General features: G+C 39.2%; 2 protein-coding genes across 4 annotated transcripts; one reads left to right on the top strand and one right to left on the bottom strand.

Annotated features, from left to right (window-relative positions):
- Positions 1-1315: 1315 nt before the first annotated feature.
- Positions 1316-15921, bottom strand: LOC133987802 (putative oxidoreductase YteT). Its single transcript, XM_062427249.1, has 16 exons — positions 14786-15921; positions 9187-9979; positions 8287-8881; positions 7878-7986; positions 7432-7516; positions 7259-7332; positions 7070-7129; positions 6669-6776; positions 6155-6211; positions 5841-5971; positions 5517-5571; positions 5186-5278; positions 4936-5070; positions 4353-4454; positions 3758-3919; positions 1316-3491 (listed from the first exon to the last, which is right to left on the bottom strand). Exons 3-16 carry the CDS (start codon positions 8298-8300, stop codon positions 3363-3365), a joined length of 1314 nt encoding a protein of 437 aa, XP_062283233.1. The 5' UTR covers positions 8301-8881; positions 9187-9979; positions 14786-15921; the 3' UTR covers positions 1316-3362.
- A 987-nt stretch (positions 15922-16908) lies between these two features.
- LOC133987803 (ERBB receptor feedback inhibitor 1) lies at positions 16909-26986 on the top strand. 3 transcript variants are annotated; one of them, XM_062427251.1, is made up of 4 exons: positions 16909-17602; positions 22323-22457; positions 22766-22915; positions 24584-26986. In XM_062427251.1, the coding sequence occupies exons 2-4, from the start codon at positions 22445-22447 to the stop codon at positions 25579-25581; spliced, it is 1161 nt and encodes a 386-aa protein (XP_062283235.1). In that variant the 5' UTR covers positions 16909-17602; positions 22323-22444; the 3' UTR covers positions 25582-26986. The 3 variants fall into 3 exon arrangements, with proteins under 3 accessions (XP_062283235.1, XP_062283236.1, XP_062283237.1); XM_062427252.1 differs by having other exon boundaries at positions 16914-17602; positions 22836-22915; positions 24584-26985; XM_062427253.1 differs by lacking the exon at positions 16909-17602 and having other exon boundaries at positions 22325-22457; positions 22789-22915; positions 24584-26985.
- Positions 26987-27077: the final 91 nt, after the last annotated feature.

The raw sequence follows: 27077 nt of genomic DNA, 5'->3' as shown, positions 1-27077 counted from the left end.
TAACTGGAAGCCTGACTGACATTCACAGTTCAAATGATGAAACTTAACTATACCACAGCACATACTATATTCACACTATCGTGTATGGTTCCTTTCCTGATAGGGAAATTGTGGTCTGATGTAGGTCAGTCCTTTACCTGGAGGTGGACCTCTCTCAAGTTGTCAGAGAGGCTGTGACTGTCCATCCTCCTCTCAGCAGCTTCCAGCCTCTCCAGCAGTGTGGCCCTCTCCACCAGCAAGTAAGCCACCTGCTCACTGGGGGTGCTCAAGCCCATCTCCCCCAGCTCTTTGCGCTGGCTCTTTGGAGGAAAGGGGAGTTTTTACTGGTCAGTAGTTTGACAGGCAGGACTGTGAAATAACATCGAAGATAGGATAGAAGTATTGCTGTGTAGCAGCAGACTCAGCATGAACACACTCAGTCAATGATTCTGGAGTAAGATTGTTGATATTTGAACTAAACACCCAAATAAATACACCCCTCCCTTCCTGCTCCTTAAGAAGCCCCCACCCCCCTCAATAAGCATAAGCATAAGCATGTCACAGGTAACAGCATGTATACTTTTTGTCCCAGTTATTTCTCTTTGCAGGTGAATCATAATGCTGAAATACAAGTCAGCAACTTTTCAGACTGCCACAGCAACTTTCTTGCTTCAAAAACACATAGCAACAAATTTAGCTACTTTTAAAATGTATTTGGAACCTTTAGCAGCTTTTGAAAGGTGAGTCAAATGCTAAAATGCATATTTTCCCTCTAAAATGACGTTCTGTCACATACTCAGTTACAATAAAAGTGACATCAGCAGTAGTGAAAACTGAACTTTAAAAAAAAAATCCAATACACTAATTAATACTAGTTTTACTTATTAATAATAAAATAAAATGTAATTGTTTAATAATTCAAAATCCTATCAGTCATATTCAGCTTTTTTTTAAAATAGCATTGCAATATGTTTTTAAGTTGTTAACTTTTCTTTACTCTGAGAACATCTTTGCACACTGAAAACAGTGTTGGAGAGAGAGATTAGAGATTAAAAGATTGTTTTTGCCGTCCTTGTTTACAATCTGATGGAGATCTTTGTGACTGAGAACCAGCAGCAGCTTGAGCAGCATCAGGCTCTTCAGAGGACAGTTTTCATCAAGCAAGAGGCTGTTAATGAACAGCTGGAAGTGTATCAACAGCAGGTTTGGGTTCATGGAAAAGCTCCTCGATCAGCTTAAAAAAGGTACAGCACAAGGCATCCTGCATGACATTATTGTAAAGTGTTCTTTGTTTGACCAACCAGTGAAAGTGGACAAGGCAACACAAGACAAAAGGTACGGTTTAAAGGAGTACTTTTTATTTATAGAAATATATAAAAACTAATCAAGTCTATGGGGGAAGTAATTAAAAGAGTCTGGAAGGAGGTGGCTGAGAGTGTGGCTCCGTGTAGCCTGGTGAGTGGCCGGGCTTCACTCACACAGGCTGGCAGGCTGGCTGGATCTGCTGGTCAGTTGGTATACTGGTTCAGTGTCAAGGTTGTATCATCATTGCTGGCGCTGTGTGCTGTGCTGCTTACGACTGCTGCAGGCTGCTGCACTCCACTTCGTGGCTGTAAAGCGCATCTGTTCAGCCCTTGAGGTTCCAACCTGACCCAGCGTCCAAAGTGACTCCAGCCTACGCCACACGCCACCTGTCACAGAGAAGATCAGAGGGAGACTCAACACCAGATACATTCAACTTACAATTTCTTAAGACCTCAGACCACATTCACAGAGAAGATCAGAGGGAGACTGAAGGAGGGAGTGTGTGTGGGTAATTAAGCTGGTTGCCGACCTGTCCGGCACACCTGTTTCCAGTTAGCCCGTCACCATGCTATCACTGCAGCACACTCACTCTGTTAAAACCACACCCACAGCAAAATCCACCACAGTGTCACACAAAATACAAAGATTACTAGCCGATACAGCTTTACCCTGTTACATTATCCTTTTGAAAAGCTGGAACATGGAAAACTGTATGATGAAGATAAGCATTTTTTATGTTTACTAAAAGTATACATAATATATATTTTCAACTGTATACAGGATATTCATGTTTTGATGTGCGTACAGTCCCAACACAGTACTTACTGAAAAATGTATATTGTGTTTTTCCATCAAAAAACAACAACATGCAGACTGCAGTATAACTTGCTTGGTGAATTGGGTGTAGTTTATAACAAAGCTAAGGAAATTTGCAAAGTGTCTTTGCAGTTGAGCTTTCAAATAAATCCAGTATTTCCCTGTAAAATGGTCAAAGAGTAGAATTACATGTATAGGGTTAGGGAATCAAAGGCATGCTGTAAAGACTTCAGTTGTTGATTAATGTAAATTTGTGTTGGGTAACAACTGAAGCTTTAGTCTAGATCGAAAATAGTGCACCTGTCATACCTGTCATCAGATACAGTGTAAATAAATAGGTATAAACAAGATAGTATCTTATTTCACTTTTAGGCTATGAGTTTTACAATAGGAAATTAAATAAATAACATCAGTCTTGTAAGAGCTGAAATAATTGATTACAAAATCTTTCAGCAACAATTTTGGTGATCAATAATTGCAGTAAGTTTTAGTATGGCCTAGTTCCAACTACAGCTAGAAAGCAGGATTTGCTGCTTTCTGACCATCTTATGTGATGATTAACTGAATGTCTTTGGCTTTAGGACAAAACAAACAATGTGAACACATCACCTTGGATCTAAGGACATTCGTGACTCACTGGCACTTTTCTGATGGAGCAAAGGAATATATGACAGAGTGCCTGAGAATGGTGGAGGACAGAACCAATGAGCTTCTTACTCTGTAGTCCCATCTTCTCTTCCAGGAAAACCTCAGCCAGCAGGTATGTGGAAATGAAACCCCTCATCAGTAGAGACACAGTAATGCAGACATACAGTAATATCATATTGTGTGTGGGATGACATTAAGCGCAAACTATCATCCAAAGACAATTTTAATTTAACAGATTCACAACTTTTCAGTAAAAAATCATGAGTATGTTAAATGAACACTTATTTTAAAGAAATTACAATAACATGAAACAAATCAGGTTGACATAGTGCAAATATAATTTAAATATTGAACAGATTCCCCCATTCTCTCTTACACACACACACACACACACACACACACACACACACACACACACACACACACACACACACACACACACACACACACACACACACACACACAATTAAAATCCCTGAGCAATGTGAATTACATCATCCTGATTAAACTTCAAGATTTGGCTTTTTTTTAATTGTTTCATTAATCAGTCAGATATCATTATAGTGTTTGTTTTAAGATGACATCATATTGGGTTTAAAATGTTGTTTAGTCATCTAGTTCTGGCTTGTGTCACCACAGTACACCACTCTGCTCTCCAGTCGTGAACGCTCAGCTTCAAACACCAGCAAATGGCTCAGCAGCGTCTCCTCAGGACCCGAGCGGATCAGAGATGGATCGTTGTTCTGCACACACACACAAACACGGTTAATCAACTCTCATTAACCAATATTTCCCAATCAAATACATGAATTTAGTGTCAGTGCCTCCCCTACATGTACAATATTTGTTATATGTCACTGTGACTGAACTTCTGCAACTACAATTACAACTTAACTGTCCGTGAAATAAAAAGATTTAAATGAAAACTGTTCAAATAATGAAACAACCAGAGGAGCTCTACAGGAAACTCTACATTAACAGAAAGTAATAGTAATTTATAAGCTCTCACCGCCACAGCAGAGATAAAGGCGTTTATGAGGTGGTAGTCCGCTCCACCATGTCCACTCATGCCAAAGTGTCCGGGAGCGTTATTGTGTGCTGTGTGTTTTGTGGATTTCTGAGTTAGAAAGTCAAACACTTGTATCCCATGACCGTCATATGACAGCTCCCCCTGTGAAGACAGCAGTGTTTAAAGTTAAAGCTTGGCAACATACATCACAGTGTTTGATCATATAACATGATACAGTGGTTTACATTTTTGTTTTTTTTTCTAGTTTAAAAAAGCTACATTATGAAGGTCAACTGTGTTTGAGAGGAGTGAGATCAATAATGAAGTTCAACATAAATCTATGTTAGGGTGTCCACATATTAGACAGTTTGTGTATGTGGTCACCACTACTGTGATATTTGATTCTTTCATTATCATCCCTCCTGTCTACAATCACTGTTGATTGGGCAGAATGATTTTGCTTAAGATGAGCTGATACTTGACATCTACGTCTTCTTCATGCAGATTTTCTTTCTCTGCAGCTCCTCTTGTAGCTCAAGTATCAGCCCCTCTTTCCTCTTTCTGTTTCTTCAGTCCACATTCCTTTCAGTCCTACCTTGCTGCCATAGACAGTTGTTTTTCGCTGGCATATCTCCTCAGTGAACGCCACCATGGAAAAGGCTGCAGTCAGACCTCCTTCAAACTCCATGTTAACAACCTGAACAAGACAACAACAGTGGAGATGTGTTAGGATCATAAACATGAAGTCTGTGGCTTTCAGTAATGACACACAGTAATCAGCTGCTTCAGATAATTAGGTAAATATAACAGAGATGTTAATTGAGCTACATCTTCACTCTTTCATGAGAAAACCATCCAACACAAACAAAAACTAATACCAGCTTGTTATTTTAGCTTTTTGAGAAGAGTGAAATATTATTTGATATTTTATGGTTTACTTTGATTTCTAACATGTCAGGTCACTCTTGGGTCTAGATACTAATAGTTTATTTTGACCTAATATTTGATACCACTATGGATACTGGCGCGTCCCTGATGGAATTCGAGTTTACGTGGATTTAAGCAAAAACAAAAGTTAAAGGGTCAGAAAATGATAGTAAGCTGTGCCGTATAGATTGAGACTCAAACTCACGTTGCTCTCTCAGCCTAAAACTGTTACAGCACCAGAGTTTTCTAACCTGGTTACTGCAGACATCATTGTCACACTTGTAGACACAGCGGCCATATGGTCCAGTCCTCAGCGCCTCAGAGACTGACTCGATGTCTGGGAACGAGCTCGGACATATGACTGATACAGGCCAGCCGGTGTGACCCTAGCACACACACACACACACACACACATAATTTGTAAAGCAAACAAAACACAATTTTCAACCTGTGGTCAAGTTCAAAAGATAATTGGTATACATAATGTGTTGAGGTGTTCACCTGTTTCACTCTGTCCAGGTAGATTTTGCGAGCTGAGTAAGGACACGCTGCTTCTACTGAACAATCTAGACAGCAATCTGCAGCACCTTCTGGCTGATCAAAACAAAAACTATCAATATCACATTTTATATTCAGGCTCAGTGTGTGTGGAGGGTTAGGGTTAGGGTTTTCTGTTAGCAATACTGCAGAAAACACAAAATAAACACATAAAGACAACAGAACAAAATACAATCAAAACCCAGTTTATTCATGTCTGCAGTGCCTCCTCATTTCCTTTGTGTTAATGGTGATTTCTTTATAATGGGCCACATAAAGTGAACAGACTACATACCTTGTTTTCTTTGCTGAAGTGGCTGACAGATCCAAATGATGACATTTTAACACACCTGCCATGTATAAACTGTGATGTTAATGATTAATATAAGGAAAAACAGAAATGACATCACAGCAAACAGTCCGTCCACTGACGAGGCAGAGAATGGGTAAGGGGTCTAGTTTTTATTGGCACTGTTTGGATAGAAGCATCCAACAAATGACACTTGATGTCACCCAACTGACCAACAGACTTATTTTAGTATTTAAGTCAGAACTGCTCTTCATATCTGAACTTCAGATGAGCTTGGAATTTATATTTAGCTGCTGTTAGATTGTTTACCTGCGTCCTCCAGCCCAGTGATGTATGAGATCGATGTCATGACATGATTTGGCCAAAAGAGCAAAAGAGCTCTCTTCTTCATTCCTCCAGTTTCCTCGAACATAGGAGTGAGCAAAGTGATAAAACCCAACCTGGAACAAGAGGTTGATTCCACTTTTAAACACACTGTATAAATATAACTTTGTATTCACTTAAGCTTTTGGACTGCATGAAGAAAAGAAATCTAATGACACTATGACATATGTTACTGTTAAATCAATGAGTTTGATGAGGAGTCCTGAGGATTTACAATATTAATTTATTTCTGTTCTTACTGGCTCAAAATGCTGAATATGGATCACATCACCAATGACACCAGCGTCTATCAGCTCCTAGAAAAAAAAAAACAATTTTTAAAAAAACAAATCCTCAGTTGGATTTTGTAGTTTTTTTCACCAGTCATCTCAGTGTGAGGAAAGGTTTCAGTGTTTGTGAGTAAATCTTAAAATTCAGTGACAGGTTTGTAGCTATCAGATTTTCAGGAGTGACTTATACTGAGCACTTTATAAACTCTACTGATGGTTATGATTCATCACAAGTTGAGACAATTTACCATTTTCACGTACAAGAAATATTTGACTCCCAACAGAAATCCAACTTGATGAAACTCAAGTCAAACAAACTGAACAACTCTATTTGCAGGATGATCAGCTGATCTTGATATCGCGGATGCTGTTAATGTTGATGATTTGAATTCAGGATCAATAATCACTGTGAGGTACCCAAATAGAGATCTTTAACCCCAAAGTCCTGCCTTGTGCCTGAAGGAAACAAACAGAAACTGTTCACCTTAATCTTGTGGATGACGGGATCATAGCGGAGAACATGACCCACTGACAGCATCACACCACTCTGTATGCAAGCCTCCACAATCACTGTGCAGTCTTCAGCAGTCGTCTAAAGTCACAGCAAAACATTAATGTGCAGCGTGAGCATGAATGTCTCACTAATGCAATCATAGAAAGAGCTTTAGTATTTTAGAAATGGATACTTAAGGATGAGATAGTATCTTTCCTGAAATTTGCAATGTACATTTTTGTATGAAAAGTATGATAGGAAACGTTTTTAAAGGGTAATTTTGATCAAAATATAGAATTACAATACTATCAAAGTCAATCTGTATAATTAATACCATCAATATCAAAGTGAACGTTGTGCTTTATGTTCATAATTATTTACAGAGCACTCACTGCCATTGGTTTCTCCAGCAGTACATGGTAGCCCTTCTTTGCAAAGGCCACTGCAGGTTCCTGGGAAACACAAACTAGTTTAATCTAATGATTATCCACAGAACAATGATCAAGTTTCCAAATAATTCAGACCAATAAGTGAGAACACAAACGGCAACACAAATACAGAATATACATCAATATATTTACCTTATGAAGGCGGTCTGGAGTGCAAATGAGCACAGCATCTGCAAATTTCTCTCTTTCAACTATACTGTGCCAGTCTGATATCAAAAAAGAATTTAATTAACTTAGAAAGCAGAAAAGCAGAGAATTATGAACATTTTAAATGCTGTTTTATTATTATCTAAATTAATGCTCACCTTCAAATATGTTTTCATCTACAATGTTGTGTTGCTGTTGAAGTTTAGTGCGAGCAAATTTTCGGGGATCAGCTACTGCAACAACCTGAAAGAGTGAAGCTGAGTAAATGGTGGCTGAGCAAGTTTCTGTTAAAAATTATTACTTAATACCTAGACAATAATAACATTTAGACAGCAGTGAAAATAGAAACCAAATCCTCTATGTAGTTAGCAGTCATTGGACTATTTTAATTCACTGTCTGTATGCCTAAAAGGAAATATTGAAAGGAAATGCTTGAACTCTGACATCAACTTTTTTATTACAATCTACATGTTCTTTTCATTAGTGTCTCATCATGGATGACTTGTCTGAGAGGAATTGTATCAATGCAGTCAATGAAGAAGACAATCCATAATAATGACTGTATGACTGAGTCACCTTGTTGATAAATGCAGGCTGCACTGACCTTCATGCGTTCAGGGTGGATGGATGCAAACTGGGAGTAGATCTCCCCTCGACTGCCAGCTCCCACCACGATGACCCGGACACAACAAGTCATTCTGTCAGCCTGTGAACTTTGACACGCATCATAACTTTTAGACACTCTTGTGCTCAGTGGCTGATAAACACTCTTCAATTACATGTGATCACTTCTACAGTCTCCCATAATCTGGTCTATCATTAACTAGGCCTACATGTCTAGATATGGATTATTATTTGACAGATTAACCATGTTAACACTTATTTTTCATCACAAATGAGCTGCTATAAGATCCAAACAGACACAGTATGAGAGCCTAATAAATATATAAACTAAACATGTTTTCTGGTAAATAAGATCTGTCACTTTATGTCATGGCTGTTTGGTTCAGTACCTGGTTTGTCCCATACGACTGTCTTCCGCGTTGGTTCAGTTTTGTCCACACACGACTTAATAAACATTGGAGTCCACTGAATGAGTGACTACTACAACTCAAGAGCCTGCTACAAAGCTACAACAGTGAAGCTTCACTTCCTCAAACAATAAAACAAGCATAAAACAGTCAGACAGCTGCCTGGCGCCCCCTGCTGGACGGTGCAATGCTGCTGCGTTCAGGGCTCCTCGTAAACTCCTAATTCCTGGTTTAAACATCAGAATTTGTTAGATAGTTAAAGGGAAAATGGACCCTAATATAGATATCACATACCTGGGAGATTATCAGACATCCAAGTAATAAAATACAGAAGTACTGAGCATCTGGATTCGGTGTTTTTAAGCCTTTTCACAATTCATCAAATTCATTTTAGATCATCCAAGCCAACCAATTTCATTTGGGGGCATGTTAAAATTATATGAGGTTAGTTGAGGTCTTTATGTCCAGAAAAGTCTGGGAGATAAGAGACTTCTAGTTCCATCTTGCTCCTTTCTTTCCTGCCTCTTCTTTTCCATTCTGGTCTCTCAGCATCCTCTGTTTCTCCTGGATCTTCACACTAGGTGTCACCATAAATATACAACACAATAACAGTGATGGTGGTAGATGTACTTTATGAATCTCAGCTGCTTTCTAAAATGGCTTTTGTTAATGAAATTGATTGTCATGTATTTCTGTTTTTGTTGTCAAGTAATCAGTAATATTCTCCATGAGATTATGAGATATTTAAGGATGCTTACAATCAGCTAGTGATGATCCATTCTCCAACATTTGAACTGAATGCAAGTGCAACGGGATATGCACGCTAACCAAACAATTGTGCCTAGTTGGCCACTATATTTATATTACTGCAGAATGGTTTACCTGCTATTGAAGGCTTCAGGGCTTCAGTGCACTCAGTACTCAGTTTACAAACATCCTTGTGGATTGTATGCAGCTCCTGGGAGAGATAATACACAGTTAACTATCAAGCATCTCTCAGTATTTCCCTTATAATCGCCCTTTTGAAAGAGATTCCACATCAGAGGTTCTGGACTCTAAACCAACAACTTTTGCTGGGCACTGTTCCCACAAGTCTTTATCTTTACGGAAAGTGTTTTAATGGTTTGTTGTAACTAATTTGATTATTTTGTGTGTGTGATATATAAAGAAGATTTACAAGGAAGAGAGATAACCATCATTCTGGCACTCCTTCTTCAATATCCTACTACTTACTACAAAAATGGTCAAATGAGACAGCAGTGAAATGCACATTTAGGAAGCTGCTGTTATTAACTCGATCTACATTGTCCAGCTGAGATTTAACATGTAAGAAGTGTTTCTTCTCCTCCTGAAATATCTTCAGATCCTCCCTGTCGCTTCCTGGTCATCAGCGGATTGAAGCATTTGTGACCTTAGAAGAGAAACATATGTTATTTTTATTAGCAACAGGTGTAACACAAAGATACACAAAAAACCCAGAAACTATGAATATGCAAGTCGATTTGAAAAATATGAAAATGTAAAGTGAATTTATGGTAAAGTGGATTCTCTGGGTGACACTAAACCTGTCCAGTTTGTTTTCCATTGAGCAGGTGGTTTTTAGTAAACAGCTGTTATCAGATTTATAACTGCGGTGTTCACTCTGTCCTGCCAACTTCCTCTCCCATTCCAAAATCTGAAAATAAAGCCAAAAAGTCAGGTCAAATGTGGTTAGTAAATCAGGAGGGAATCGCTTTGCAGCGCGCTGTCAGTGGTCTACAGGAAAACAGACTTCACCTGATCTTTGCATTTTTCTTCTTCCAGCTCCTCATCTATTCTTTCTTCACAGGCCAACATGGCAGTAAGATCTTGACCCACAGCATGATTTTGACAGTTAAAACTACTCTGAGAGTCTCTGAGACTGAATAAAGCTCTTCCCGTTCATCCTGGGGCCTCTGGATCTCTTGTCTACCAGCGACACAGAGACACTAACAAATACACACACAAACCATTTGGACAAAAGAGGTGAATCTTGCAGGAGAATTAGCCTTCAGCCAAATATGACAACACAAAAAAGAGGCAATTTCAGAGAGAGAAAACACTGAAATGTGTCTTTGCTTAGTGAACAATAAGTAAATGTGTTATTTAAGTGTTATCACACTCTGTGGAAGGTGTCTTTGGAATCAAGGGTGCAAACAAGAGGAAAAAATCCACTGTCTTGGAGTCAGCTATGTAACATAAAAGGCATTTTATTTCTCCTCAAGACTCAGAGTACCTTGGATTTGTTCCACTTGTTCACAGAACAGATGCCTTTAAAAGCACCAGCAGTCTCATCAGTTTTATTAAATGTTGTTTTGACCCTTTTCTCTTACTACTTAAGATCTATGTGGTATCTTGAAGTGGCGTAGTTTGATGGAAGAGATACTTCCGTTTTGAGCTTCCATTTGGCACAGAACCTGTATGACCTCCTTTTTGATCTAATCTCCACTCTCATTCTCTAGTATTATTACTAGTATTATGCAAGAATGGCTGCAGTCCAATGACTAAAAATACAGTGACATGTATTGTCACATGTTTATGGAGACCTTAATGTTCATAGAATTATATTATTTCCTATTTAAGATATTGAGCATTGGTGCAACATCATTGTGTCACTGTTAAATATCTATGGGATTTGTAAGTATTGGCAAATAATAGAAGCCTTTTACTTAGAGGAGGCCTTAGGGTTTTTTTCCCCAATATTCCAGCTGTCAGCTGGAATATTGGAGGGATTATCATCTATGTGATTCAGCTGCTGGCACCCTAAATAATGGCACTGGACTGCAGGTTTAAACTTGCTGAGGAAAATCATGCCAGCAGGTATCTTTCCAGAAGAAGCTGCTACTCATTGTTTTCCCATCATCATGGTTTTTTGGTTTGGGCTTAAAATACAACCATCAGTAATACTGTATTAAAATCTATATAAGTACAGCTAAACATATAATTACATACGCTCGCATTGCACTAAATACAGTCTGACTCACATGGCATCACACTAATGGCTCTCCAGTTTTATGAAGAAATCACATTCCATCATGGAGGGAGGTGTCCGGCTTAATTACCCTATGATCATAATAATGTCAACAACACGCTCCATTCCTGGTTCTCATCCAGGATGAGTAATACTGGAGTGTGTCCCAGAGTCCATACTTCAGATGGGTCATGTTGTGTTGATAATTGGACTAACACAGTTATACTACTGTGGAAAGAAGGGTGTGTAGAGCAAACTAAAGAAATGACGAAATGGTAGGATCTTTGACCTGGTGCCAGGATTGGATTACAGCAGCAGTGTGAATAGACACTCCTTTGGGCAAAACTTGATTTTCCATTTGATGTCACCCGCACGGTAATTGTTTCAGAGGTCTCTGAACAAATCACAAAAATATATTTTCTAATAGAAAGACACATATGTCAATAATGTTAAAACTAACTTTTCTCTTTTTCTGATTAATGAAGATCAAACTGGAGGACTTCCCTTATACTCTGTCTACATGAAGACATTTAATCCTCACAAGAACAGGTCAGGCACACACACACACACACACACACACACACACACACACACACACACACACACACACACACACACACACACACACACACACACACACACACACACACACACACACACACACACACACATACACACACACACACACACACACACACACACAATGCCAGATAGACTGGCAACTTGCTGTAGGAGACAAGTTTGCAAACTGAGTCAGCAGCCGTATTTCTGAATGACTCAACCAATCCACCACAGAACCCTTTCGTTTATCGGAGCCCTGCCCTGATCCCTCCCTCACACACAGGCACGCACTGCCTACGTTTTATTCCTGGCCTTACCTCACCACAGCATCACTTCCTCCTACTTAAATCAGAGAGGTTTCATCTTCAAATAGCTCGTAGCAATGTAGTAATGTAGCACTAATTCATGAGAAAATCAGTGCTGGTGACGTTTTTAATTGGTGTGGTAAAAATCAGCAGAAGTAGTACAACTCCGTGGTCATTCTCGTGGGAAAGCTTATGTGAAGATTTAATTTGATCTGTTGACTCTGTGGTTTCTCACAATTCAAGGGTCTTAATGTGCCTGAGACTCTACTTTTTTTTCAGTCATGATATACAGTGATGACACGCTGTGGTGAGTGATGTGGTGAATTTTCTGCAGAGCTAATAATCCTATGATCCTGCGAGTCATTTACTGCATGAATCAGAAATGTTGCCAGGAAAAGACTCCTACGTGTCCTTTGAATTTTCTTGGACACTACCTGCTTTAATGCTGTAATATCTGCTGGAGGGCTGCTATAGTGTCACGCTTTTCTCCCTTACAAGACAGGCATCAGTGAACGAGGAAGTGGAGGAGGAAAGCAAGGAGGGGAGCAGTTAACTGTAAAACATGGCATCGTGCAGTCTGGCTTTGTCGATGACTCAACAGGAAATGACGGAGCAGGAGTTAGTAAGGTGAGAGAGAAAAGAAAGGGAGAAGGGTGGGAGTGAGAGGAGAGATAGAAAGAAGGAAAAAAAGGGAAGATCAACTTTGTCATGCCTGTGGACTCTGAGCTATGTTGTGGGGAGAGACAGACAGAGAGAGATCATACCATGGTTTTTCTCAGGAAGTCTGTAGGCCATGAAAACACAGATGGGCTCGTCATCCCCTCACCCCCCCACAACTCTGCACAATAGAGGTATGACGTGCACACACACATGTTAAATAATCAGCCTGCTGAGCAACAATATGCCAGAATTACAAACTTTCCATGACTGTCCATTGCTGCATGTTACGTGTTGATCCCAAAAGACTTTGACCCCAGAACAAGTTGTGAAAACAGCAAAAACAAATATTGACAGTCCTCCTGTCCTCTCTGCAAATGAAAAGAACTATGTCCATGAACCTGATAAGTAAACTTGTGTTACTGCAAACAAATAATATTTTTTACTCTGATGGTATGGGGATTCATGCAGAGAGTTGCTACTGAAGAGCCAAATAATATAAACGTTGAACCTACTGCTCATATATAGCAGTCTGGATTGTGCATGGCCTATTTCCCCCTTTTATTGTAGCTCATTTGAACTGAGACTCTTAATGAACTGGAGATAAACTTCACAGGGCTGCGGAAGGACTCCCGCTGGGCCTGCAGACCCTCTGCCCACATTGAGGCCTGGTAGGGAAGCGCCCAGGCCTCCAGTGCTACATCCTGGGCAAAGAATCACTCTTTTCAAGCTCGGGTTTCAGACATTCATTGAAGTTGTCACCATGAAATCAGATGTCATAGGGTTTAAATCACTCTAATCCTCATCCTTCCTCAATCGCGCCTTTACCCACTGACTCTTTTGTTTGTCTGTGTTGGTGCCCTAAAAGTTTTTCCTTCCTGTGTTTTGTAGGGATGCACATGTGTATGTGCTTGTGTATGCGTGGCTTTCCAATTCCAGTCAATTCGTTTGTTTGTAGCAACAAGACATAAATATTTACATGACACATGAGCTGCCCCTAATTCAATTTGTGTGATTTAAAAAAAATGTCACGTCAATTTTGCGTTAAAGTACATTTCCCAGAAATCATTTTCTTTTGGCTCTCAGTGCATTTTCTAAACTATCCAGTAATCACAGGCAGCAAACACATCATTTGTCAGCCGTTCCTCTTCCCAGTGACTCTTGATTCTTTGATAACTGAGCTTTCTCCTCTCGGGATGAGGTCAAAGGCCATGGTGTGAAGCCCACTCAGACATTTGAGGAGCCTGATTCCTTCCTGATGCCGCCAACTCGTCAGACCCAACCGTATATAGTCGGTTTATGGTATATACATATACATACATATGTACCACATCCTTCTTTTGGCAGTCTACTTTGAAATAAAAACGTTGAACATGGCTGTTCCATGACAGGCTGAAGGAAGTGGTGGGTGGTAGCAAAGAAGTGCAAAAAGCTAGACATATTGCAATAATTTCTCTCTGTTTTTTTCATGATTGCTCCATTATCAGTCTGGATTTGGATGACGGTGCTGCTTGTTTTACCACTGCTGCCTCACTTAGTAAGAAAATTCCTATTGATTTTATGAGTGGGGCAGCAATAAGTCAGTTTAATCACTTACTCTGAAAATGAGTAGGAATTTTAATTTCTTACACATGTAGCAACTGTAACAGAGTTCTTAAAACATTTTATCAACTAGTGTTAATGTGTATATCTCATAAACGTAACTGTGGTGGCCTTTTTATTTGCTACAGCCTGTAACAGAAACAACAGCATTAAGAGGAATGTGAAAGTCAAACATAAAACAGGTCGACCGTGACTTTGAAAACAGCAGCAGGCTTGTGTGTCTGTAGTCTGTAACAGCGCTCTAATTACTATTACATGTTTGTACACAGCTGGTTCCTCTATAAGAGAATTCCCTGTCTCACCATGTCAGCACATCAACCTACACAAATGTATTTACCATAGAAAACGTATGTTAACACCTACTTACTTTATTTCTCTTTCCAGCTTGAGACACTGTTAAATGATTGGTGGGCAGACATTCATCTTCTGAGATATTTCTTATTTCAGGATTTGGTCAAAGCATTTTCTAAAGAGATGTGAAACCGATCTGGTCTACCACCCCAGCTTGATATTTCAGGACTTATTACTGCTGTTTATTATCAGCTTATACTCACTGTTAATTCCTGCTGTAACCTTCATGTTTCTCTGCTTTAATTGAATTGGGCTCATAAACAAAGTGATGAACAGAAGTCCTCAATTGTGGTTGAACTTTGATGGTCTATCTTTAATTTTGCAGCAGCGTGAGGGAGTTCCTCCTTCAGAGCAATCCATCACATCTTTGAAAAAGCATAAGAAAGGAGGGTTACAGATGTGGGAGTTGGGTTTCTGACTACACTGACAGCTGTGAGGGACAGAGGTCTCTCAGAGCAGGAAATGACTTGACCTCCCCTGTGGGAGACTGGCCCACCCCGACAACAACCCCCACAGCTCTGAGTGTCCTGGGACGCCACAAGCGCCCACAGAGGGCCACAGAGCAACAGCAGAGAAAATCTTCTGGTCCAGGTGGCAAAAATTTTAAAATTGGATGGCGCTGTGTCACCTCTACTCAACAAAACAGAACAAATGGCTTAACTAAAACCTTAAATCGGATGTCCTGAGTGCAAAGAGTTTAGATATCAAGATGAGAGCTGCTCCGTCACCCTTCACTCTTTTGTTTAGTGCAATTTGACAACTGACAGCAGTTCAACATCCCACTGGGATCAATGGTGTAACTCATTTTATTGCACAACAGGAAGTTGAACAAACAGCTTATTTGCTAAAAAGTATGAGTATTCATTTAAGCAAACAAACTATGGCGGTGGGCGAGAGACAGTCAGTGATTGCAGCAATAGCACATGACATGTGGTATATTTATTTTGTGGGTTGGTGTTTTATAGGCATATGGGTATAAGGCACTCCTTAATCCATATATGGCCCTATATGGACTTTATTGGAGCATTACAACAGTGTAACGATAGGAAAGAAGGAAGGGGACATTTGGTGTCTGTTTTACATTTTTATGAGGTGATTATTATATACAGCACTTAACAATATTTAATGCATCTATTTGCCTGAGAGGATTTATTTAGACAGTTACTCCAGCTGAAAGATTATTGGCAATCTAGGGGGATAATGTAGGCTCAGTGTGGTCTGGACTCTGTTTGGCCTGCACCCACTTCCCCATTATTTTCTGGTAAATGGCGTCCTGTAATGTCCTCCTGCCTCTCTCAGCGTGGGTGAAGACAAACACAGACAGTGAACTCCTATGTGACAGGAAGGCTTCAAAACAAGTCATCATCCACCATGACCTGGCTGCCAATCTTGTACTTGTTCTTCTCTATCAGTCGTAGATTGTACTCAGGCCAAAAGCCACCCACACACACGCTGACTCCCACACAGGTCAGACCAAAATTGTTTACTGCCTTATGAGGGGCAATTTCCCATAGTCTACATTCATTACACAAGACAGATAAAATTATTCTGCCTCTGCTTCTGGAGGCCACTGGTCATTTTTGGCCGAGTTATTTTGTGCAGGGGGACGTTGTTCACAACAACTGGAAATGAGGCTTTCTGATTTATAAACAGAAACATATGAATCTCCATGGAAACAGTGAAGCACTAGTTTTTGACAGTCGCCGCCTCGAGGTACAGTCACATGTGTACATCATTGATTTTCACACATGTTCTCTTCCATTGGTAGTGAGGACACACATTTTGTGGATAATGACAGCTGCACCTGGAGTGATTTTCTGTGCAATGATTGGCGGATTTGATTCAGATCTATTTTTACACAGAAAACCCACCAAGATGACAACATTTTCTCTGGTTAGAGTCTAAACAATACTGCATTTAAAAGTACAGAAGTATCATCAGCCAAAAATACTTAAAAACATAAAAATTAAAAATACTAATACAGAGTTACAGAGTGTTAGTGGATCATTATTTCTGACCATCATATGTAAAGACAAAGTAACTAGTAACTTGAGTGAAAAGTACAAATTTTCCCTTTGTAAATGTGTGTTGTAGGATGTATAACCTAAAGAAGTGGTTCTCAAAATGGGGTTCAAAGTACTTGTGGGGGACCCAAAATATACATATTAAAAAAGGGGAATAATTTACTTTCACAATAATCCATCCATAAGTAGTCTAAGACAATGATAGCATGTGTCAATATTTTGGTCATAGGTTTCATACACTTTCTGTAATAAAACATAAAAAGCAAAAATCTCATTAGATGGGGGGGCCATGGGACAAAATCTCATCAAATGGGGGTCCATGGTCTAATTTGTGTCAGTTAAGGGGTACTTGACATGAAAATGTTTGAGATCCACTAGCCTGAAGAATCATTAAGTGGATATATTCAAGTAAATATATTTAAAAGTAGTCCCCAGCCTTCATTCCCCAAATGTATTTTCCACCACCACTGATTTATAAATAATTACCTACTTTTCCTCCTCCCCCCCTCTTAAGTTTTTCCTAATGCTTTTTGTGTTTTGGGGGATTTTTCCCTTTAAGACGGCCTTTGGGTGGAGTTATCGTGTTCAGGGTGCTGGGTGTATTTATAAGGAGATGAGGAAACGCGCGTCACTCTGACAAAAATGAGTTTCACCTCCCAGTATTGTTGACAGGAGGGATGCTGCACATGGTTCAGTTTGGACTGGGAGACTGACTTTTACTGTACAGACAGACTTTTTCTCATTGGACACAACAGATCGACCGACCCGGCTGTCCGGGATGAAGGATTAACCTAAACTGCACATTCATGGTAAGATTTCTTTGTATTTAGCCATGAAAACAATTCGTTATTAAATGTGAACTGGGCTTTAAATTATTGAAATAAATGATCAGGGACAGTGTAAGGCCTATGTGATATGAACAGAGAAACCTGTTCATATCAAGATTTAACTCCCTAATCGTAGCTACAGTGAAATAACGTCAACCTACTTGTAAAAAGAGCCGGTCTGAAATGACTTTCCTTCAATTAAATGGTGAGTGGACTGATTCAGCTGGTCTATGTGGGCTCACTGTCTGTGAGCAGCGGGAGGATCTGCTCCCCTGATCCGCTGCAGGACGCCCTGATGTCCGCTCAGTGAAGTCCCGTCGAGGCGGGCGGGATGGGTCCTGCCTGCTCCGCACCTCCCCGGTCAGCCGCTGGGGGGCGCTGGACAGTCTATCTATCTATCTATCTATCTATCTATCTATCTATCTATCTATCTATCTATCTATCTATCTATCTATCTATCTATCTATCTATCTATCTATCTATCTATCTATCTATCTATCTATCTATCTATCATAATTCATTGGGGTGCCAGCACAGTTTTACAGGCAGCCCTGTATGTTGTCAGTGTTTTTTGCTCAGAGTATTTTAGTTTTGAGTATTTTATGTAGCCTATTTTAAGAATGAAAGAGATTTATAAAATGTGTGTTTTTGTGTGAGTTGTATCTGGGCGAAGTTAGTGAGTGATGACAGAGTAACAGCATCTTATGTTAAACTCATTTGGCAAAAAATAACTACAGAAATGTGTATATGAGTTATTGAGCGGTGCTTTGTCTCATAAAATGTAATTTATGGGTCGTCCACACTCAATAAACAGTGTCCTATTCTGTTTATGGTTGAATGAAAATATTGTTGCCTTTATGGGACTGCTATATGAATAATTTATTACATTTGTATATACTTTTTTAAATTTTATTTTGCTTGTTATATTGTCGAATACAGTAGATTTGTGGGGAAAATTATGCAAAGCAAACTTTGAAAGGGAAACCCTGGTTTTCTTGGTAGTTTTTGTTGAAGGGACAGATTTGGCCTACAGGCTATTTGCCTACCACTGACCTACAGAATAGTTATATCAAGCTATCTAGATACCTACATTTAGCTTAGATAATTACCTATATGCTTATAAGGACACTACAGAAAATTGAGTCTATCTTTTTTGTGATATTCAAATGCAATGAAATACATTGACATTACATTAATGAGCTTACTCAGGTAATCTGTAGATTTAATTACATTTTTGACAGGCGATCACACCTAGATGTGAATTTGTTAGAATAAATACAAATGTGAATAGCTGTGCATCCTATACATATTAAGCATCTTTTCCTCAGTTGTTCTTATTTTGGCCCTCAGTTTTACCTTTTATGTGGGACCACAGGCACTCTAATATTAACAAATTATGAATGCATGAATCTGTGAATAACTGACGTGAGTGAGTTACTTTAAAGCATAAAAATGAAAAATAAAAATAAAAGTCTACAACCGTGACTCTGTAACTCACGTAGGGGGAAATTTAATACAGCCACTTCCACACCTGCAGTCTGTGAGTGATCAAGAAGCCTCTGAGCTTTAATTCTTTTTCTTTTTCTACTAAATTAACAAATCAAATATGGGTCTCAATATGTAACCTGAATAGTGTGTGAAGGAATGTTTAACCGTTGTTGCAATAATGGTAATTACAAATTACTCATGTGTAAGCTCCGATATAGATCGTAAATGAATTGAGCCAATCCCACAGATGAATGAGTCACTGCTATTGGTCCCACACTCCGTAAGTCTGCCAAAAGATTGACTTAGATTGGGATAGATTTTGCAAATGATAAGGGGAACTAATTTTATCCTCTTAGTCAGATGTTCCACATATCTCAAGGTTGGCTTATTCCACTTATATTTTCATCATGCCTTCATATGCAGTGAATGGTTTTTATAAGGTGAAGAGTATGGTTTAATGAATTGCATGCATTGCCCTGTTACATCTATAGCAAGAGCATCATACATCTGACGCTCTCACACCAGTGCATGGACAATATACATGTCTGTTGGTCTGATGTATTTTTAATAGTTTTTCTTTAATATATCTTTGAAATAATTTTGTTTCATTTTAATCTAGGCTGCGAATACTGTTCCTGGGAGCAGTTTTAAAAACAAAGTATTGTGGCCTAGTGAGGCTGTGGATGAAGAATTTACATTAAAGGCATTTTAATAAGATTTCCATATACCCTGCTATGATGTGAATGTTACTTTACCGTAAATTCTAAGTACAAATAGGGGATTTAAAGCACATATTTTATGCCAGGGCTTTAATTAAGTCATCTGTTAAGGCCCAGTCAGTGAATAGCTTATTGCCTGAAAAAAGGTGACGTGAGGACTTGCCAAGGACAAGTCATCAAGGGGTCCTGCATGAGATAAACAAACAGTTTTTTCCTTCTTCTGGCTTGTCCTTCCAACAGTGCCAGCGCACGTAATTCTCCTGCATGGGGTTTGCGGCACAGGCTCATACCTTGGCCATGTCTTCTTGTCTCCATGGCGTATCTTCAGTCCTAACCTCATGGGAGAGTTCACTTGGATTTTCAGGCTTGCTTCACTGCGCACCAAAGTGACACAAAGGCCCATTCATGCCTGAGAGTGGCTTCATTCATGGACACTGAGTAATTGCCGGTAGAATTCATAATTGTTCAGCGTCTTCCATCTCCGAGGCTCACTGGCGGAAATAACGCCACAGTCGGTTGTTTTAAGGATGACATAAATATTCAAATAGATGCATGGGTCACTGTTTTGTTTGTAGTGGGTTTTGTTGTTGCATTATGCATTCGCTGCATTGTTTGCATCCCACATCAGTTGTTGACCTGACATAAAACAAAGCAGGACTTTGAAGAAAATGATTGCACTGCGACTGTAAAATTGAGACTTTTTGTCCTCATGCAGGCGAGTAAGAGGAGCAGGCTTCTGTAAATATTGGTTTAAAGATAATTTGGGTGCACCATTTAATTTTAGAGACAGAAAGTTAAATGTATAGTGTATTTTTCGATGCTTCATAAAGTAAAGTAGTTTGTTTGACTTAATTACAGTTGGTGTCCATGTTGGATATGCAATGTAAAAAAAAGCTGGATGAGGCACCTTTTCAATTTTGAACAATAACATGATTTACTCATTTGATTTTGCATTAATATTATTCTTAAAGTAAAACCAATTTACCAGAATAAGTGGACTGGTAATTTCTGATCATTAGGATAAATTAGGATATCAGTTGATTTGTCTCTGTAAACTGCATCCCTCAAGCTGGAAGGGGCTAAAACTAAATACACAACTTTCTCTGTGTGTTCGACTGTTATTTTGATCCTCTGCATATACTGTATATGCAAATATTCACACAGATTTCCTTTCTTCTTTGTTCTTGAGCTGCTAGTCTGAAAAACACTGTAGTTACTTTTTTATCATTCATTACTCTGACTACTATAATTTATCTCCTTTAAAAAAGACCTGATAACATTTTCATAATATTTCCATATCAGTTGCAGTGTCTTTGAATGTACTTTTTATCTGAACTGAGATTAGTCCTTGGCTGAATCTGGATCAAGCCGGCTTCTCCTTTAAGTGTCAGTGTAATATGCGGTGCTTTAGTGTGACATCTCTGTGTTGGAGTTTGTCATCCAGCAGCATCACAGGAATGCCGCACAATTAGCCCCTGTTGTAAGGACAGATACTGCAGGGTTTCATGGTTACAGAGAAGAAGGAGGGCGAGGAGTGCGGCCGCCCTCCCACATCTGACCCAGAGGTTGTGCAATAGCCCTCTCATCAGACAAATGGCTTGAAGCTGGCACCACAAAGAGGTACACATGCGCAGCTGCCAGAGCAGACTGAAGTCATTTGCTGGGTTTTGTTGTGACTGTAGTTTCACCTTTATGTCTGTACTTTCAATAAAAATGCAGACAATCAGTAATGACACTGTGTTTTGATATTTACTGTACTTGGTAAATATTAGGACAATTTCAGGATGAGAAAATCCCCTGCACACTACTCTCACAAAACACTTTACATTTCTTCAGTTTTGCTGCAGGCTGAACTTTTTCAGAGAAAGAAATGTCCCTAAACAGGACAAAGTACATAGTGTAATGATGTTTAATATGCTATTTTACCTTTCATTATAAGGCTTTCACCATATGTAGTGCTACGGTTTTTTTTGTTTTTCTACATCTGCACAGTTTTGCTTTATTGCTCCATGTGTAAATCACTTTCCACAAATGGAAAGTTATTTGCCATTTTTATGTGAGTAATGTGACTCCACATCAACATACTGAAATGTGAACTTTGTGAAGCATTACACCCCTAAAGTGCATAATTATTATATGCTGTAGTCACATATGCAGCATGTTTTTGTTTCAGTTCTTTAATTTACATGCTATATATATGCTGTTGTGATTCCAGTTCGTTAAGTAATTAAAGCAATTACTCCAAAGTGTTTGCTGGAATTTGACTTGCCTGGTAGTATGAGTGCGTGCAGCTGGGTGTGCTGGATGTGGTTGTGTTCCAGATGTGCGCTGTTTATATGCCCTGTTTGTAGGTAGAGTATTGTATTTGTTGCATTGCAAAAGCCAATTGTGTATGATGTTTTTAACATGTTTTAAAAGCTTAATTCTAACAATGTGTTGAAGATAAGCAGCCGTGTGAGTCCCCGCCATCACTCAGTTTTCTGTTTGTCCAACAGCTCACCGTGGGCTAGGATGAAGCCGGGATGGTTTTGATGGAGCTCACTTGTGTTGGAGCTTTAGACCGATACCAAACAGAACTACAACATGACCACGAGTCAGAATAACTACTGGGGACAGCATGACCTCAGCAGGTACGTTAAACACCATCCTGACACAAGCAAAAACTAAATCTGAACATGCCTCCATTGTTATATAATATTGCAGTAAAACTTTTACTTTCATCATAGTATCAGGAGTGTCATTTTCACATGATCTTGCTACATTTGATGTATAAAAGGACAGAAAGAATGAAATAATGAAAGAAGGCATCTGTGATCAGAATCCATTATTTTCATTGGTAACGCTGATACAAAACATACAACAGAACATTTACTCTGTTAAGGCATGTCATGCTTGTTATTTCACATATAATCACTTACTCATGACAAGTTATTTGCAGAAATGATTTACACACATGCGCAGCTCTGTGCAGATTTCTCAACCTCTCCTGCGTTACGACTGCATTGCAGAATGTGCTTTGGCCTGAGTACTGACATGGATAACAACCTGACGGAGCTTCAACCAGAGCAATTAGCCAAAGAGTTTAACTGTGAGTCTTCTAGATATCATTTTTACATGTCTGTCATTTGAATTATAATTTTTGAAATATGAATATTTATACATTATTAATATTTGTATCAATAGACTATGTATGTATTGATCATTGCAGAATTAGTTGAAACAATATTGCAACAATGATCTGTATTACAAACAGGTCATATTAAAGCAAATATGAGGAACTTCTGCAAATCTTTATTAATTTTTCTACTGTATGTTTTTTTAATCCCTCACTCACTTCTGCATATCTTCAGCTACAGAAACCATTCAAATAACAAAAAGGCCAACTCTTTAAGGACATTTATGCTATGACTTTTCATCCTTGTAGCATATTACAGGGATTTTATTTTATTTTTTAATATTAAAATGTATTATGGAAAGTCTACAGGAGGATTATTTGAAAGTCTATATCTCAAAAACTGAAAGTGCTAAAGTCTGTGTACTACATGTACAGGTGTCTCATGTGGGAATACTTGCTTGAAAAAGCAATATTTGGACAGGGTGTGTTGATTCTACTGATATAGGCCACACCGATTTTCACCTGGAAAAATGTTCTGCCATTTTGGATTTTTTGGCAAACATATTTTTTTGCTTATGTAGGCACGTCATTTATCAAATTTTCACCAAACCTACCAAAAGTTTTGATCCGTGACTCCATAAGTATCAGCCTTAACCACATAATATAACGTCAAAAATAAAATTATTTAAAGAAAAACCTCCTCCTGCTTCTTTTAACTGGCTAACGTACAACTCATTGTCAAACTTGCTTGGGAATATGTAAACATGGTCTAGTCTGCGGGCCACAAATCATATCGTCTGATTTCACGGGGAATCTGACCTGGGGACAAGGATTTTGAATAATTATATAAAAATAAAATAATAGCTCGCTTTTGGTCTCATTTTCTTATGTAGGTTGCATAGAGGCATCAGTTTTAAACTGAGACTGTTTCATAACCAGTTTAATTTTCACCTCATTCTTATTGTCAAATCCTGTTCTGACAAGTCCTATAAAAAGACATCCTATCCAAATTTTTAAATTAAATACAAATATTCTTAGTTTTGTCTTGGATTGAGAAACTAAAGTGTAAGGCCCATTTGACTGACTAAAGAGCGTGCAGAAAGGGTTTAGGTGAGTTTGTCATCAGAGGAGATGGGGGGGGGGGAGTAGGAGGAGGGGAGGCTATCGCTCCCTGGTCACACCAGCTGTTCCTGCAGTCTGGGGCACGTCGGATGTTTCCACTGAGAAGGTTATGGGAAGCTCTGTTAAGATTATGGCCTGCCTCACAGATAATGATGATTCCTGTGTTAATCAGGGTGTTGTGGCTGACGTTTGACGAACAGGGTGATAGGTTAAGCGGTTGTTTTTAATGTGTTTTTACTCCTGTTTCCTGTATGATACCTTCAGCAAAACTGCAGAGTGGGCAGCCCACTCACCCTGTTATTTTTCCCTCCTACACCGTCACTACAGTCTAGTTAAGACTTTTTTTTCTCATTGCAAGTTGTTTTCCATGTTTCTTCCTCTGAGAGTTGTTTCTGCTCTGAAGGAAACAACAGTGATAGCAAAAGCTTGAATAACAAACAGCAGCTTCTTGGTCTTTGGTGCAATTTAGGATTTCATGAAGGCAGGTGTTTAATACATGATTGTTTTTCCCTTTTCCAGCCAACATCCCCCTCTCTCAGTCTTCTTTCTACTCTGATACTTACCGCCTGACGCCTGAAAACATTCTCCAGCCCCATGAGGGGGACCAGGTGGTCCCTTCATCCCAGAGACGGACAGTGTTTGGGGGCCATCAGAAAGAAGCCAAACCCCTGCCTCCTCTTCCTGACCCTGAGGAGCTCATGTCAGACGAGGCAGCAGATAATGAGGTGGAGTTCTTTACCAGTGACCGACGGCGCCTTTTGCCCAAAAGCTGCCCCAAGGCTGTGTGCAGGGGCAGGAACAGAGGCTTCGGCCAGGTAAATAATGCCTATCAGGAGAGCTCATTGCAGGCTGGGGCTGCTGGAATTGGCTCCATTGCTTTCTCCTGGCCAGGCAGAGAGGATAGACCAACAGGTACAGGGGGTGGGTTTGGAGCCAACAACTGGACACTAGCTCCCCAGAGAGAAGCAGTCGGAGATAACTTATGTAGAAAACGGCTAGACCAACACCAGTCATCCAGACTCCGGTTTTCCTGCTCAGGTCCTGCTTCCCAGCTGCTCCACAGCAGCACAACAGTCCCCACTGACAAGCCACAAATCCCTCCTCGTATCCCCATCCCTCCAAAACCTCTGGCTCTCTCAAAGAGTGGGAGCGCCAACAGAGAAGACAAGCCTCCCAAAATCCCTCCAAGGGTCCCTTTAGTTCCACCGTGCCCACCACGTAGCCCAAGCCCAAAAAGCCTTCCAATTTATATCAACGGTGTGATGCCTGCCACACAGAGTTTTGCTGCTAACCCAAAATATGTGAGTAAGGCATTACAGAGACAGCAGAGTGAAAGGGCGCCACCTGCAGCTCAGTTTTCTCCTTGCATTGTTCCTATTTTGAAGGATGGGAGACAGGCCAGCGCCACTCACTACATCCTCCTGCCGCCAGGCCGCCAGGCGTACACAGACAGACGAGAAAGACTCCTGAGTGAACCCGCCAGGACGGGAAACTCCAGTGTCTGGCAGAACAGATAAAAGTTCTTGCTTATGTCACCGTATGTGAGACTTAAAGAGGAGAAAACTTTGACTGACATCATTAATTAACATGTGATACACTAGTGTACCGAGTGTGTAACAACATCTCCATGCTACATTCACATGTCTAATGTCATATTGGTCTTACCTTCAATGGCTGATGTATTTTAAGATTATTTATGTCACACACCACTGTGAGGTTTTTGTCTGTTTTTAACATTTTACCGGCGAGTATTTTAAAGACGTCTCCTGGAAAACATCATGACATTCCAGTATTTTCCTTAATGTAGGAGAAATATTTACCTCCCATAACCATTTAAATTTTTGATTTTCTGCAGTTTCTTATGGGGATTATATTTTAAGTCTGACAGCCATACAGGCACATCATTAAACCAACGGATACTATATTCCTTACAGGTGAGCGAATAATTACTGTACATACAAGCTGGGCTTGTATAAAACTGTTCATTCCCTGTGTGTTATTTTTTTTTAAGACAATGCTGCTTGAAATCCTGATGTTAATGTATTGACAGATTTAATATTTTGTAAAATCATTCTCAGATTAAGATAATTAATGGTAAATTTAACAATGATAAATGTGGTTGATATTAGAAAGACACAACACAGCCAAAATACTTTTTGAATTACATCAATTTAAGCTCTGTTTGTATTTCAAATCACATGCCTTATGCAGGATTTTGTGCTTAATGTTTCTTAAAAGCACCTCTGATTATGAAAAAGCTGATCTTATTTTAAAATTACACCAACCTACATCCTTCCTGAAATATAATAACATTTTTTTATCTCAAACATTGATTCATGCCTTTGGTTCTACAAAGTTTAATTTATTTAAAAGGTATTTTCTGTGATCTGAAATTCACAACACATGACTGAAGCCTGCTGTCATCATCGAACTGATTGACAGGTCTCTTAATAAATAAAGCAAGAAAACTAATTAACACCTAAATCATTAACCATGTCTGATGCTCTTCATTTTTGTGTTTCTCTACACAGGAGTAAAAAAGCCTCTATATTCATTAATGATCCTTTGACAAACAACATTTTAATAATTAAAGCAAATACTTATAATTCTCTGCATGAATTTAGCTCAAATACTGTACATGGTCAAAAGAAAAATACAGATTGGGCCTTTTTTATTTGTGGGCATGGAAACCGTGTTACGTTTACACTGAGGTGAGGACCCGCGTTTACAATGTTTGTTACATCGATGGGTTGGAAGTTCTCATGAAGGTTCTGTGTCAGATTCAGCCCAAGCAAAGGCTATTTGTAAGTTCATCATGTTTGTGTCAAAAGTAAATCATTGTAAAATTGTGTTTTTAATGTATTTATAGAAATAAAATAACTTATTCATTCTATAAATGGGTTAGTGTCCTTTTTCACACTATGTACCTATGTAAGGTGATTTTTGGTTGTTCTTTTCTGTCTTGTCAGCATTCACACTGGGACACTTCCCATATCATTAAAATTATAACCTA

Source organism: Scomber scombrus, chromosome 10 (genome assembly GCF_963691925.1).
Source record: "Scomber scombrus chromosome 10, fScoSco1.1, whole genome shotgun sequence".
NCBI classification, from domain to species: domain Eukaryota; kingdom Metazoa; phylum Chordata; class Actinopteri; order Scombriformes; family Scombridae; genus Scomber; species Scomber scombrus.
This window is presented reverse-complemented; position numbering and strand designations above follow the sequence as displayed.